This window comes from Canis lupus, chromosome 18 (assembly GCF_011100685.1).
Source record: "Canis lupus familiaris isolate Mischka breed German Shepherd chromosome 18, alternate assembly UU_Cfam_GSD_1.0, whole genome shotgun sequence".
NCBI classification, from domain to species: Eukaryota; Metazoa; Chordata; class Mammalia; order Carnivora; family Canidae; genus Canis; species Canis lupus.
In genome coordinates, this window is record NC_049239.1 from 55,023,437 (window position 1) to 55,037,314 (window position 13,878).

General features: G+C 42.1%; 1 protein-coding gene across 1 annotated transcript in view; it reads right to left on the reverse strand.

Annotated features, from left to right (window-relative positions):
- The window catches only part of LOC100855928 (tubulin alpha chain), a 3,401-nt gene extending 1,371 nt beyond the window's left edge, over nt 1-2,030 (reverse strand). The window contains exon 1 of the mRNA XM_038564501.1: nt 2,018-2,030. Coding sequence (XP_038420429.1) covers nt 2,018-2,030 — 13 coding nt within the window. The remainder of the gene's footprint in view (nt 1-2,017) is intronic.
- Between the last annotated feature and the right edge of the window lie 11,848 nt (nt 2,031-13,878).

Genomic DNA, 13,878 nt, shown 5'->3' on the forward strand with positions numbered 1-13,878 from the left:
AAAAAAGAAGGAAAAAAAGAAAGAAAAAGAAAAAAAAAAAAGAGAAAAGGAGAAAAGGGGGAAAGGAGGGAAAGAGGAAAAGGAAAAAAAAAAAAAGAAAAAAGAAAAAAAAAACAAAAAACAGGAGAAAAAAAAGGGGAGAGGAGAGGGAGGAGGGGGGAAAAGAAAAAAAAAAAGAAGAAAAAACAGAAAAAGAAAACAAAAAAGAAAAAAAAGAAAAAAGAAGAAAAAAAAGAAAAAAAGCAAAAAAAGAAAAACAAGAAGAAAAAGAAAAAAAAAAAAAAAAAAAAAAAAAAAAGAAAAAAAAAAACTTTTTTTTTTGAAAAAAAAACAAAAAAAAAAAAAAAAAAAAAAAAAAGAAAGAAGAAAAAAAAAAAGAAAAAAAGAGAAAAAGAAAAAAAAAAGAAAAAACAGAAAAAAAAAGAAAAAAAAAAAAAAAGCAAAAAACAGAGAAAAAAAGAAAAGAAAAAAAAAAAAAAAGAAGAAGAAAGAAGAAAGAAGAAAAAAAAAAAAAAAAAGAAAAAAAAGAGGAAAAAAAAAGAAAAAAGAAAAAAAAGAAAAAAAAAAAAAAAAAAAGATAAAGTAAAGAAAAAAAAACAAAGGAAAAAAAAGGGAAAGAAAAAAAAAAAAAAAAGAGGAAAAAAAAGAAAAAAAAGAAGAAAAAAAAAAAAAAAAAATAAAAAAAAAAAAAAAAAAAAAAAAACGAAAAAAAACAAAAAAAAGAAAAAAAAAAGAAAAAAAAAACCAAAAAGAAAAAGAAAAAAAAAAAAAAACAGAAAAAAAAAAAAAAAACAAAAAAAAAAAAAAATGAATAAAGACGAAGAAAAAAAAAAACAGAGACGGAAAAGAAGAAATAAAAACAAAAGAAAAGAAAAAAGAACAACGAGAAAAAAAAAACAAAGAAGAGAAGAAAAAAAGAAAAGAAAAGGACAAAAAGAACGAAAAGAAGAAAAAGGAAAGCAAAAAAAAGAAGAAATAAAAAAAAAAAAAAAAAGAGAAGAAAAGAAAAGAAAGAAAAGAAAAAAGAAATAAAGAAAAAAAAAACAAGAAGAAAAAAGAAAAGAAAGAAAGAAAGAAAGAAAGAAAGAAGAAAAGAAAGAAAGAAAGAAAGAAAGAAAGAAAGAAAGAAAAACAAACTAGCTACTGTCATCTCTAGTCTCAGCTGCCTGGAGAGTTTCTGTAAAGAAGAGAGCCCAGTTGCCACCATCACTGCCAGCCCCTAACTCTGACAGAAAGGGTCAAATCTCCTCGAACCTTCTCAGTTACATCTGTTATCTTGTCCCCTTAAATCCAGTCCCACCCTTGCATGCTGGGAGAACTATGGAACAGACCTCCTTGAGATGGAGTCGAGAAGAGGGGGAGGAAAAGCAGTGGGCCCCACAGAGCCCCACCCTCACCACCCTACTCCTGTCCACCACCATATGCTGAAAGTTTCTCTAGAGGCTGGAAGTGTGTTCTCATGGCATCCTCTCTGATTAGCACCTAGGCAAAGGGGAGCTCTGGGAGGAGCGATGCTGAGTCTCTGGTGACTCGTTGAAAGCCCTTAGGTCCCACTTATGCCCTCAGCAAAGGCACTTTCCCCTGAAACCCATAGAGGGAGGCCCAGCAGGCTGTGCCTTGGGCAGATGATTCTCACTTACAGGCCAGAAGCCCTGGCACTGGACTTCACTGATGGAATAGTTCTTCACATTTTATTTAATAAATCTTTACAAAAGTTCTGGTGTGGGGGCAGCTTAGGTGCTGGGATATTTAAAAGCTCTCTGAGTAATTCTAATGGGCAACCAATGTTTGACACCACTGGCCCGAAGTTCACCTAGGAAGCCCATGGCCTTCATGAGCAATACGGGAACATCAGCAGAAGTTCGTTAAAAGTTGCTAAGGAAGCCCAGCTACCAGAGGTGATGGTTTCATGCAGGAGGGTCACGGACCAGGTGGTATTCTATTTTTGTGGTCAGGAGCCGTTTTCGGGGAGCAGTGTGGTCTGTGCACACACAGTGACATGAAGGCCCTGCCTTACCTGTTGAAGGCATGGTTTTGTAAAATATAAGACAGTTGCCCAAATGGCCACTTTTCTGCCAGTCATGGTTGTCTGGGCTTTCCCCTTTGGCTTGTCCTGTAACTGCTGAGGGGTGTGGTCAAAACAGATCCTGTCACATCCTGCGCGCATCTGCTGACTCCAGCGTTTTTGATGTAATAACAAAGTTGTCAGATGTGTTTCTTCATGCCCTGAAGTCTGCTGTCCCTTCTGTTTGGATCTGTGTGTGGCGGCCAGAGGCTGACTCACTTCCCTTAGCTTACCGAATTCTTTCTACCGCTTCCTGGATCAACAAACCCTGGCGGGGCAGCTCCTCCACCAGAGTTCACGGAAAGGTATGGAAGCCACCAGAGTTAACAGTAAGAGCCTTGGGTTCTCACTCAAGGGAGATGGCATTGTAGGGACAGCCGGCTGACATGTCTGGGCCTTGAGATCTCTGTAGGCAAGATGTAGGAACACAAAATGTGGTTAATTCTAACTCAGCAATTTGAGGACAGGACCAGAATGTTCATCTGGGTTGTGTACACGACTTAAGCGTTCTGCTGAGCAACTCCAACACTAACCAGCTTTTGTTCAGTCATTCAAAACATATTCATTGCCAGATACCGTTCCAGGCTCCTGAAAAGTGGCTGAGGCAAGACAGACGTGGACTCTGCCTCTTTTTTTCTCTTTCTTTTTAAGAGCAATTTTAAGTTTTACAAGATTGATAGGAAGGTTCAGAGATTTCCCATACACACTCTGCCCCAGCCCCCATGCATAGACTTCCCCATTATCAACATCACTCACCAGAACGGTACTTTTTTTTTTAATCCAAGGAGGAATCTAAATTGACATATCATGATCATCCAACGCCCACAGTTTATTGTAGGGTTCACTCTTGATGTCCTACATTCTATGGGTTTGCACAAACATATAAGGACATGTATCCATGGGGACGCCTGGGTGGCTCAGCAGTTGAGCGTCTGCCTTGGCTCAAAGCATGATCCTGGGTCAGAGGATAGAGTCCCGCATTGGGCCCCCTGTGAGGAACCCACTTCTCCCTTTGTCTGTGTCTCTGCCTGTGTCTGTGTGTCTCATGAATGAATAAATAAAATCTTAAAAAAAAAAAAAGGTACATGTATCCACCACTAGAATACCATGCAGAGTGCCTTCACTGCCCTAGTAATCCTCTGTACTCTGCCAACGAATGCCCCCTCCTCAATGTCTGGCAACCACTGATCCTTTTACTGTCTCCACAGTTTTGCCTTTTCTAGAATGTCACATACTTGAATCATACAATTTGCAGCCTTTTCAGATTGACTTCTTCCACTTAGTACTATGTGTTGTTGTTGTTGTTGTTTTTTAAGATTTTATTTATTTAATCATGAGAGACACAGAGAGAGAAGCAGAGACACAGGCAGGGGAGCTTGATGCCCAGACCCAGGATCACGCCCTGGGCCAAAGGCAAGATGCTCAGCTGCTGAGCCACCCAGGCGCCCCCACTTAGTACTATGTATTTAAATTTCTTCCACATCTTTCATGGCCAGATAGCGCCGAACAATATTCCATTGTCTGGATGGACCCTAAAGTTTATTTACTCATTCACCTACCAAAGGACATCTGGACTGCTTCCAAGTTTGGGAAATGATGAATCAGAGTGCTAGAAACATCATGCGCAGGTTTTTTGTGAACATGTTTTCGGCTCCCTTGGGGAAATGCCAAGGAGCATATCGCTGGATCATATGGTAAGAGCACATTAGGCTGTGTAAGAAACCTCCAAAATGTCTTCCAAAGTGGCAGTACCATTTTGCATTCCCCCTGGCAATAAGAAGGCAATAAAGAATTTTTGTTGCCCCACATTCTCAAGAGCATTCAGCGTTGTCAGTGTTCCAGATTTTGACCATTCTAATAGGTGTGTAGTGGTATCTCACCATCGTTTTTATTTGCGCTTCCCAATGACACCATGTAGAGCCTCTTTTCATCCACTTGTTTGCCATCTGTATACCTTCTTTGGTAAGGTGTCTCTAATGCCTTTGGCTTATTTTACTTTTTTTTAAAGATTTTTATTTATTTATTCATGAGAGAGAGAGAGAAAGAGAGAGAGAGGCAGAGATACAGGCAAAAAAAAAAAAAGAGAGAGAGAGAGAGAGAGAGAGACAGGCAGAGGAAGAAGCAGGCTCCATGCAGAGAGCCTGATGTGGGACTCGATCCTGGGACTCCAGGATCACGCCCTGAGCCAAAGGCAGGCACTAAACCACTGAGCCACCCAGGCTGCCCCCTTTGGCTTATTTTTTTTTAATAATAAATTTATTTTTTATTGGTGTTCAATTTGCCAACATACAGAATAACACCCAGTGCTCATCCCGTCAAGTGCCCTCCTCAGTGCCCGTCACCCATTCACCCCCACCCCCTGCCCTCCTCCCCTTCCACCACCCCTAGTTCGTTTCCCAGAGTTAGGAGTCTTTATGTTCTGTCTCCCTTTCTGATATTTCCTACCCATTTCTTCTCCCTTCCCTTCCATTCCCTTTCACTATTATTTATATTCCCCAAATGAATGAAAACATATAATGTTTGTCCTTCTCCGATTGACTCATTTCACTCAGCATAATACCCTCCAGTTCCATCCACGTTGAAGCAAATGGTGGGTATTTGTCGTTTCTAATGGCTGAGTAATATTCCATTGTATACATAAACCACATCTTCTTGATCCATTCATCTTTCGATGGACACCGAGGCTCCTTCCACAGTTTGGCTATTGTGGACATTGCTGCTAGAAACATCGGGGTGCAGGTGTCCCGGCGTTTCATTGCATCTGTATCTTTGGGGTAAATCCCCAGCAGTGCAATTGCTGGGTCGTAGGACAGGTCTATTTTTAACTCTTTGAGGAACCTCCACACAGTTTTCCAGAGTGGCTGCACCAGGTCACATTCCCACCAACAGTGTAAGAGGGTTCCCCTTTCTCCACATCCTCTCCAACATTTGAGGTTTCCTGCCTTGTTAATTTTCCCCATTCTCACTGGGGTGAGGTGGGATCTCATTGTGGTTTTGATTTGTATTTCCCTGATGCCCAGTGATGCAGAGCATTTTCTCATGTGCTTGTTGGCCATGTCTAAGTCTTTCTCTGTGAGATTTCTCTTCATGTCTTTTGCCCATTTCATGATTGGATTGTTTGTTTCTTTGGTGTTGAGTTTAATAAGTTCTTTATAGATCTTGGAAACTAGCCCTTTATCTGATATGTCATTTGCAAATATCTTCTCCCATTCTGTAGGTTGTCTTTTAGTTTTGTTGACTGTATCCTTTGGCTGTGCAAAAGCTTCTTATCTGGATGAAGTCCCAATAGTTCATTTTTGCTTTTGTGTCTCTTCCCTTCGTGGATGTATCTTGCAAGAAGTTGCTGTGGCCGAGTTCAAAAAGGGTATTTCCTGTGTTCTCCTCTAGGATTTTGATGGAATCTTGTCTCACATTTAGATCTTTCATCCATTTTGAGTGTATCTTTGTGTCTGGTGCAAGAGAGTGGTCTAGTTTCATTCTTCTGCATGTGGATGTCCAATTTTCCCAGCACCATTTATTGAAGAGACTGTGTTTCTTCCAGTGGATAGTCTTTCCTCCTTTATCGAATATTAGTTGACCATAAAGTTCAGGGTCCACTTCTGGGTTCTCTATTCTGTTCCCTTGATCTATGTGTCTGTTTTTGTGCCAGTTCCACCCTGTCTTGATGACCACAGCTTTGTAGTACAACCTGAAATCTGGCATTGTGATGCCCCCAGCTATAGTTTTCTTTTTTAAAATTCCCCTGGCTATTCGGGGTCTTTTCTGATTCCACACAAATCTTAAAATAATTTGTTCTAACTCTCTGAAGAAAGTCCATAGTATTTTGATAGGGACTGCATTAAATGTGTAAATTGTCCTGGGTAACGTTGACATTTTCACAATATTAATTCTGCCAATCCATGAGCATAGAATATTTTAAAAACCAGGTTGTTTGGGGGCGCCTGGGTGGCTCAATCAGTTAAGCATCTGCCTTCAGCTCAGGTCATAATCCCGGAGTCCTGGGATCAAGTCTCACATTGAGCTCCCTGCTCAGTGAAGAGCCTTCTTCTCCCTCTCCCTTTCTCCCTACTCATGTTCTCACTTGTTCTGCTCTCTCTCTCAAATAAATAAATGATCTTTATTTTTTTGGGGGGGAGGGGGAGATTGTTTTAAGGTTTTATTTATTTATTCATGAGAGACACACAGAGAGGCAGAGACACAGGCAGAGGGAGAAGCAGGATCCCTGCGAGTAGCTTGATTTGGGACTTGATCCTGGGACTCCAGGATCACGCCCTGAGCCGAAGGCAGACAGACGCTCAACCACTAAGCCTCCCAGGTGCCCCAATAAATGATCTTTAAAAATACCAGGTTACCAGGTTTTTTGTTTTCTTATGTTTGAGTTTTAAGAGTTCTTTGTATATTTTGGACAACAGTCCTTATCAGGTGTGTCTTTTGCAAATATTTTCTCTGAGTCTGTGGCTTGTGTCTTCTAATTCTTTTGATATTATCTTTTTCAGAGCAGAAGTTTAACATTTTATTTATTTATTTTTTGAAGTTTTAAATTTTATTTTATTTTTTAAGATTTAATTTATTTATTCCTAAGACACACAGAAAGAGAGAGAGGCCGAGACACAGGGTAGAGGGAGAAGTAGGCTCCTCACAGGGAACCTGATGAGGGACTCAATCCCTGCACCAGCGATCATGCCCCCAGCCTAAGGCAGACCCTCAACCACTGAGCCACTCAGGGGTCCTGAAATTTTATTTATTTTTTATTTTTTTGAAGTTTTAAATTTTAATCCAACACTGTCTGCTCCTGGAACTTATCAAAATGTGCGCTTGAGGAGTAGCATTCACTGTCTGGACTTTTCTTTGTCTTCCTTCCAGTTTTATTATAAAGTTACAGTCAACATACTGCACTGTACACACTTAGGGTGTGTGGCATAATACTTCAACTTATAAATCTCGTTGCTATTCTTTCTGGTTAATCAGTAATAACACTGGGGGAGTGCTTATTGCATGCCAGTTTCTGTGCTAAATCCTTTTTTATACAGCTACTTCCTCTTAGTGCAATCCTCATTCTCCTTTTCCCCACAAACAACCATCCTGACATATTTCCTGTTTGTCTCTGTTGCAATTTCAGTTTTTTGTTCCCTATGCATGTATTTTAATTGATATTTCTGGAATGCCTGGGTGGCTCAGCAGTTAAGCATCTGCCTTCAGCCCAGGGTATGATCCTGGAGTCCCGGGATCAAGTCCCACATCGGGCTCCGTGCATGGAGCCTGCTTCTCTCTGCTTATGTCTCTGCTTCTCTTTCTCTGTGTCTCTCATGAATAAATAAAATCTTTTTAAAAATTTTATATTTCTGTTGGCTATTTCTGTAAATAAGGATGCATGCAGGCTTTCTTCTGGCACTGTGTTAGTGTCACCCACCTGCATTGCTGTTGTATCTACCCTCTTCTCATGGTTGTGTGATGTTCAATAGAATGCTGCCACGAGGCCTTAACCCGTCCATGCCCGCTCTGAAGGGGCCTGGATTGTGCCCAGTTCCCTGTCCCCACCAGACTCCTCTGCTATGATGAGCATTTTATGCATATGTCCCCTGCATAAGGGGGTTCAGGGGACACACACACACACACACACACACACTCCCAGGAGTGGATTACTGGTTGTTGGTTGTGTGGCATACATATAGATTGTCTGGCTAAGTATGGCAGATTGTTCTGCAGAACAGCTACACCCCCCCACACACACCTCACCACCCATTATATACAGAGCTTATAGCGCCACATCCCTAACACAGGTGGTGTCACTCAGCTTGTAAATTTTTGCCAAATAGGTGGAAAGTGATATCTCATTGGTTTAATTTGTACTTATACTGTACCCAGTAAACTCCTCTCCACATGTTTGTTTAGATCTTTAGTTTCTTATCCTGAAAATTACCCCTTATACTCTGCCTATTTTTCTATTGGGTTCTCTCTGCCTTGTGGTTGAGCAGGAGGTCCTGTTTATTCTAGACACCAGTCTTCTTTTGGCTTTAGAGATTGTGCCCTCCGTTCCCAATCTGTTATCTGTTCGTTATCTTTGACTGTTGGGTCTTTTGTTCTCCAGAAATCCTTTATTTAGAGGGATCACATTAACTTTGAGTCTTGTGATTATGCTTTTGAAGTTTTGAAAATAAGTCCTTCCTCACCGTAAGTACATTATCTTACGGATAGACTTTATTAATTTTATAATTTAAATTTCAGTTAGGGCTCTAATCTAATCTGCATGCTAGCTTTGTAAACAGTGCTCAGCAGGGACTCGGTTTTGCTTGCCTCTGCTTACTTTGCTCATTGGACTTCAACGACAGCTCTCTGAGGTAGAGGAGGAAACCCAAGACAGAGGTCAAAATGCTAGCAAGTGGCAGAACCCAAATTTCTGATCTTGTTTCTTGTTATCAAAAAGCTGGACCCTGTGAAGGATCTCCAGGGTGGAGAGCAATAAAGCCCATGACCCAGCACACAACTCAGCCAGGGCAAGCATTATTGATTACTCGGTCAATGGGTGAGGCCCTTGGCTGCATCTTAGACTTAGTTCAGTACGAAATGCCAGTGAACCTAGGAAGGGTCCCACCCAGACCCTCAATAGGAAACCCCTTCCATCTCTCTGACCCCCCAATGTGTAATCCACATATGCAACCTAAAAGTAACTTCTCCTCCCTCAATTTAGGGCCTCCTTCTACTTCCTGTCCCAATATTTTGGGCTTGCAAATTCTAATAAACCCTAATGACTGACATGTCACACCATTCCAAGCACTTAACACGTGTGCACTCGTTCATTATGCACAACAACCCTGTCAGGTGGGTATTATCATTCTATACCTTCTGCACATCATAAATCAAGGCCAATGTTTTCACCACTAGAAAGGAACAAAGCAGGGCTATGAAGCATAGAGCCTGCCCTTCAACCACTGTGTCATATTGTCCCTTGTAAGGTACCCTACTCTTCCCCATCCAGAACACGGAGCACTATCAGAAGCTATAAAACACTGGCAACTGAGATAGACCCTGACTTGTATTTTGAGTGTCGTCAGAGCAACGCTGCCATAGGACATTCCAGCGCCCTGGATGGCCTGGATGAGAACTTACAGTCATCCTCACGGCCAAGGGTGTTGCGCATCCCTGCTGGAGTGCAAGACCCTGCACGTCCCATTCTGTCATGAGGGCTCACTGTACGTCCACACTTTCCACAGAACCCGGTTTCCCAGCCCAGCCGGACAGCCGGGCATTTGTCACTGCGTTTGGCAGATGCTCTTAGGCCTTTTTGTGTAACGGAATTCTCGGGACTACAACATGAGCACTGGGGTCTTTGTTCTTCTTTCCCATGACCTATTGTTCTCAGAACTTTGCTTTCTGCATGGTCATCTTGTTTTTACCCCATCTTGGTCACTGCACATTATCCTCCCGGCTCCCGACCTCGCTGGCCTGCCGCTTTCAACTCTTCTCTCTATGCCTTCCTCTCCCGAGTCTGAATGGCATCGGATTCATAGGTCCTTTCTTCGCCCTTGTTTTTTCTCTAACATTTCATCTTAAGCCTGGATTAATGCTGGCTCAGTGCAATGCCATGTCACCTGCTTCCCTCCTGGTCCCCACTGGCTCCTGCGTCCATCATCCTCTACACAGGCTCAACCACTGTGGGGCAGCCCCCCTGCTTTACCTTCTTCCTACCGATTGCCTGGAGGACCCCCTCTGGTTGCACACCAGGGGCTCTCCATTGCCCTTTGGTCAGACGTGAATGTGAGCAACAAAATATTCTGGCTGTTTCCTGCCGACGTTCTGATTGATTTCCTTTCTCCAAGGAAGGTGACTGCCATGAATCCTTGTCAGTGTCTCTTTCATTATTCCTGGGAATAACCTCCTTTATTGAATTCTTCCAGTTAATCCTTATCACTTCAACACATTACCCCGCCCCCAAGTCTTTGAGCATGATGAATTATAAAACCGTCCCTCCCTCTCAGAGATTTCCTCCTAATCCTGTTTGCTCAGGCCACCTGCCCTGCCAAAGCTCTTGGCATACCTGAGTTCTTCCCTGGCAGACTCACCAGGGAAGGTTGAACAATACTAGGGAGGCATGATGGGCCTCCACCAGTCTAAAGGTGCACTCAGGTCTATCATGGGTTTAATTTAATGAACATAGATTATTCCTCCTTCCCCATAAAACCCAACCTCCCCAGCAGCTAATGCCAGCCGCTCCTGACCCACTCATAACTGGGAACACCTTTTGCTGTCAGCACCTTCACACTTTTACTCATTCTGTTCTTTTCCCTTCAAATCTCCCACTATATCCCCTAGGGCTGAGAATGCCTCCATGCTTCTGCCACCACAAGCTCTGAGGGTCTTCAGGACTCAACTGGAGTCCCACCTGCCCTGAGGAGCCTTCACCACTGTCTTCTCTCTGAGTCCCCAAAGCTATCCTGACATATGAGAGCACTCACGTCCTTACAAATACTACTGGGCATTGCTAGTAAATTTTTAATTTTTCTGTGGTTTGTCTCTCTAATAAGATTCTTTGCCCCTTCAGGACAAAGGACCGCATTTTCAGAGTTGAGAGTCTAGATGGGCGGATGGGAAATGAGTTTGAAGCCTTAACATTTAGGTGAATAAGTAAGTATGGGATCTTAGAGCCTTCCCTCCTGCTAGTCACATGTGCTTTGTTCTGCCACCATCCAGGTATGTGTCACAGTTTCCCCTACGAGACTGTAAGCACCTAAGATGAGTGGGGCAGGACATCTTCAAAAGGATCCCATCCCTCCCCTCTCTCAGAACTCAGCACCATTGTAGACTCTGCTCATAAAGAATTGTTGAATTGGCTTGGAGGTCAGAAGTCACATGCCCAGTGACCTCTAGGACAGCAGAAGAACAAGAAAGTCTAGAGGATGGGGTGAGGGATTAGAAACACTTGGGTGCCCGCCTGCTGGAAAATCAGTCTTTTTATTTGCAAGATCCAGAAAAAAAAGGCCTAGGCAGTTAAACCTTGGACCAGGGGTATTTTGTATCTTGGCAACAGGACCTTAGGAGGAACTGGGTATTTGAGGCTATGATAGAATGTTGATGTTGGCCAAGCAGGTCAGGGCTCTTGGTTCCACAAAGCATTTGCATCTTTGTTCTCCTGCTGAAGTTAGAGTGGACTAGACTCTAGCAAAAACATAGAGCTAAAGTGGTGGCATCACAATTCCAGACTTCAAGCTCTATTCCAAAGCTGTGGTCATCAAGACAGTGTGGTACTGGCACAAAAACAGACATATAGATCAATGGAACAGAATAGAGAACCCAGAAATGGGCGCTCAACTCTATGGTCAACCAATCTTCAACAAAACAGGCAAGAACATACACTGGAAAAAAGACAGTCTCTTCGACAAATGGTTTTGGGAAAATTGGACAGCTGCATGCAGAAGAATGAAACTGGACCATTTCCTCACACCATACACAAAAATAGACTCAAAATAGATGAGAGACCTAAATGTGAGACAGGATCCATCAAAATCCTCGAGGAGAACACAGGCAGCACCTCTATGACCTCAGCCACAGCAACTTCTTACTAGACACATCTCCAAAGGCAAGGGAAACAAAGGCAAAAATGAACTATGGGAATTCGTCAAGATAAAAAGCTTCTGCACAGCAAAGGAAGCAGTTGACAAAACCAAGACAACTAACAGAATGGGAGAAGATATTTGCAAATGACACATCAGATAAAGGCCTGGTATCCAAGATCTATAAAGAATTTACCAAACTCAACACACAAAGAATAAATAATCTATCAAGAAAGGGGCAGAAGACATGAACAGACATTTCTCCAAAGAAGACATACAAATAACCAACAGACATGTGAAAAAATGCTCTGCATCACTCCGCATCAGGGAAATACAAATCAAAACCACAATGAGATACCACCTTATACCAGTCAAAGTGGCTAAAATGAACAAGTCAGGAAATGACAGATGTTGATGAGGATGCGGAGAAAGGGGATCCCTCTTACACTGTTGGTGAGAATTCAAGCTGGTGCAGTTACTCTGGAAGAGTATGAGGGTTCCTCATAAAAAATAAAGCTACCCAATGACCCAGCAATTGCACTGTTGAGAATTTACCCCAAAGATACATATGTATTGATCTGAAGGGGCACCTGCATCCCAATGTTTATAGTAGCAATGTCCACAATAGCCAAACCATGGAAAGAGCCCAGATGTCTATCGGCAGATGAATGGATAAAAAAGATGTAGTGGGGGACGCCTGGGTGGCTCAGCGGTTGAGCATCTGCCTTCCGCTCAGGGTGTGATCCTGGGTCTGGGGATCGAGTCCCACATCGGGGTTCCTGCAAGGAGCCTGCTTCTCCCTCTTCCTGTGTCTCTGCCTCTCTGTGTCTCTCATGAATAAATAAATAAAATCTTAAAAAAAAAAGATGTAGTAGATAAATACAATGAAATATACTCAGCCATCAAAAAAATGAAATCTTGCCACTTGCAACAATATGGATGGAGCCAGAGGATATTTTGCTAATTAAAGCAAAATAAGCCAATCAGAGAAAGACAACTACCATATGATCTCACTCATATGTGGAATTTAAGAAACAAAACAGAGGATCATAGGGGAAGGGAGGAAAAAATAAAACAAGATGAAATCAGAAAAAATAAAACAAGACACACTATAAGAGACTTAATCATAAGAAACAAACTGAGGGTCTCTGGAGAGGAGGCAGGTGGGGAGATGGGGTAACTGGGTGGTGGACATTAAGGAGGGCATGTGATGTCATGAGCACTTGGCATTATATAAGACTGATAAATCACTGACCTCTACCTCTGAAACAAATAATACATTTTATGTTAATTAATTGAATTTAAGTTTTAAAAAAGAAAAAGTTGCAAAACATCCTCAACTTAATTTCTTTTGTAACTTTAGTTACACATTCCTGTGTAACTCAGATTGCCAAAATGTAAATTCCTTCATTGCTAATTATTAAAATACATATATAATAGAAAGCAAGCAGGCAAGCATAGGGCTGGGGACTCGGGAGTTAGGAATCCCAGCTGTGCCATCCTGGGTCGAGGGGTGCCTCCCCTGGCCCTCTTATCCTCACGTTGAGAAATTGCAACACCACCAATTGGTATAATTGTTGACCATCCACATGCACATTGTTTGACACATTGCCGTAAACTTAGTGGCTTCAAACAAGACAAGTTTATTATCTTACAGTTCTGGAGGTCAAGTAAAAAATGAGTCCTACAGGAGCTAGAAAGGTGTCAACTGGGCCACGTTCCTTCAGGAGACTCTCAGGGAGAATCAGCTCCTTGACTTTTCTAGTTTGTAGGGGCTGCCCACGTTCCTCGACTTGTAAACACATCGCTCCAATTTATGCTTCTATCTCCTGACTCTGGGTCTCCTGCAACTGACCCTCTCTTATAATGACCGTTGTAATTACTTCAGACCCACCCAGATAATCCTCTGTCTCAAAATCCTCAACTTAATCATATCTGCAAGGTCATTTTGCTGTGTCAGGTAACATATTCACAGGTCCTGGGGTAAGGATCTGAACGTCTTTGAGGAGGTCATTATTCACCTATCGCAATGCCCCACCGAAGGACAAACATGGCAAATAGTTTTAACTATGGCATATTTCAAGCTTACAGGAAAGAATAGGCAATAATGTGACAGAGATTGGTATACCTACCACTAACTCAACTTTATACCACATGTAGCTCTTATTTTTTTAAGTAATAAAATATTGCAGATTCAGTAGAAGCTCCAGCACTCCCCAAACATCTCCTCTCTTCAAGAGAATTTAAGCATTTTCTTAAATTTGG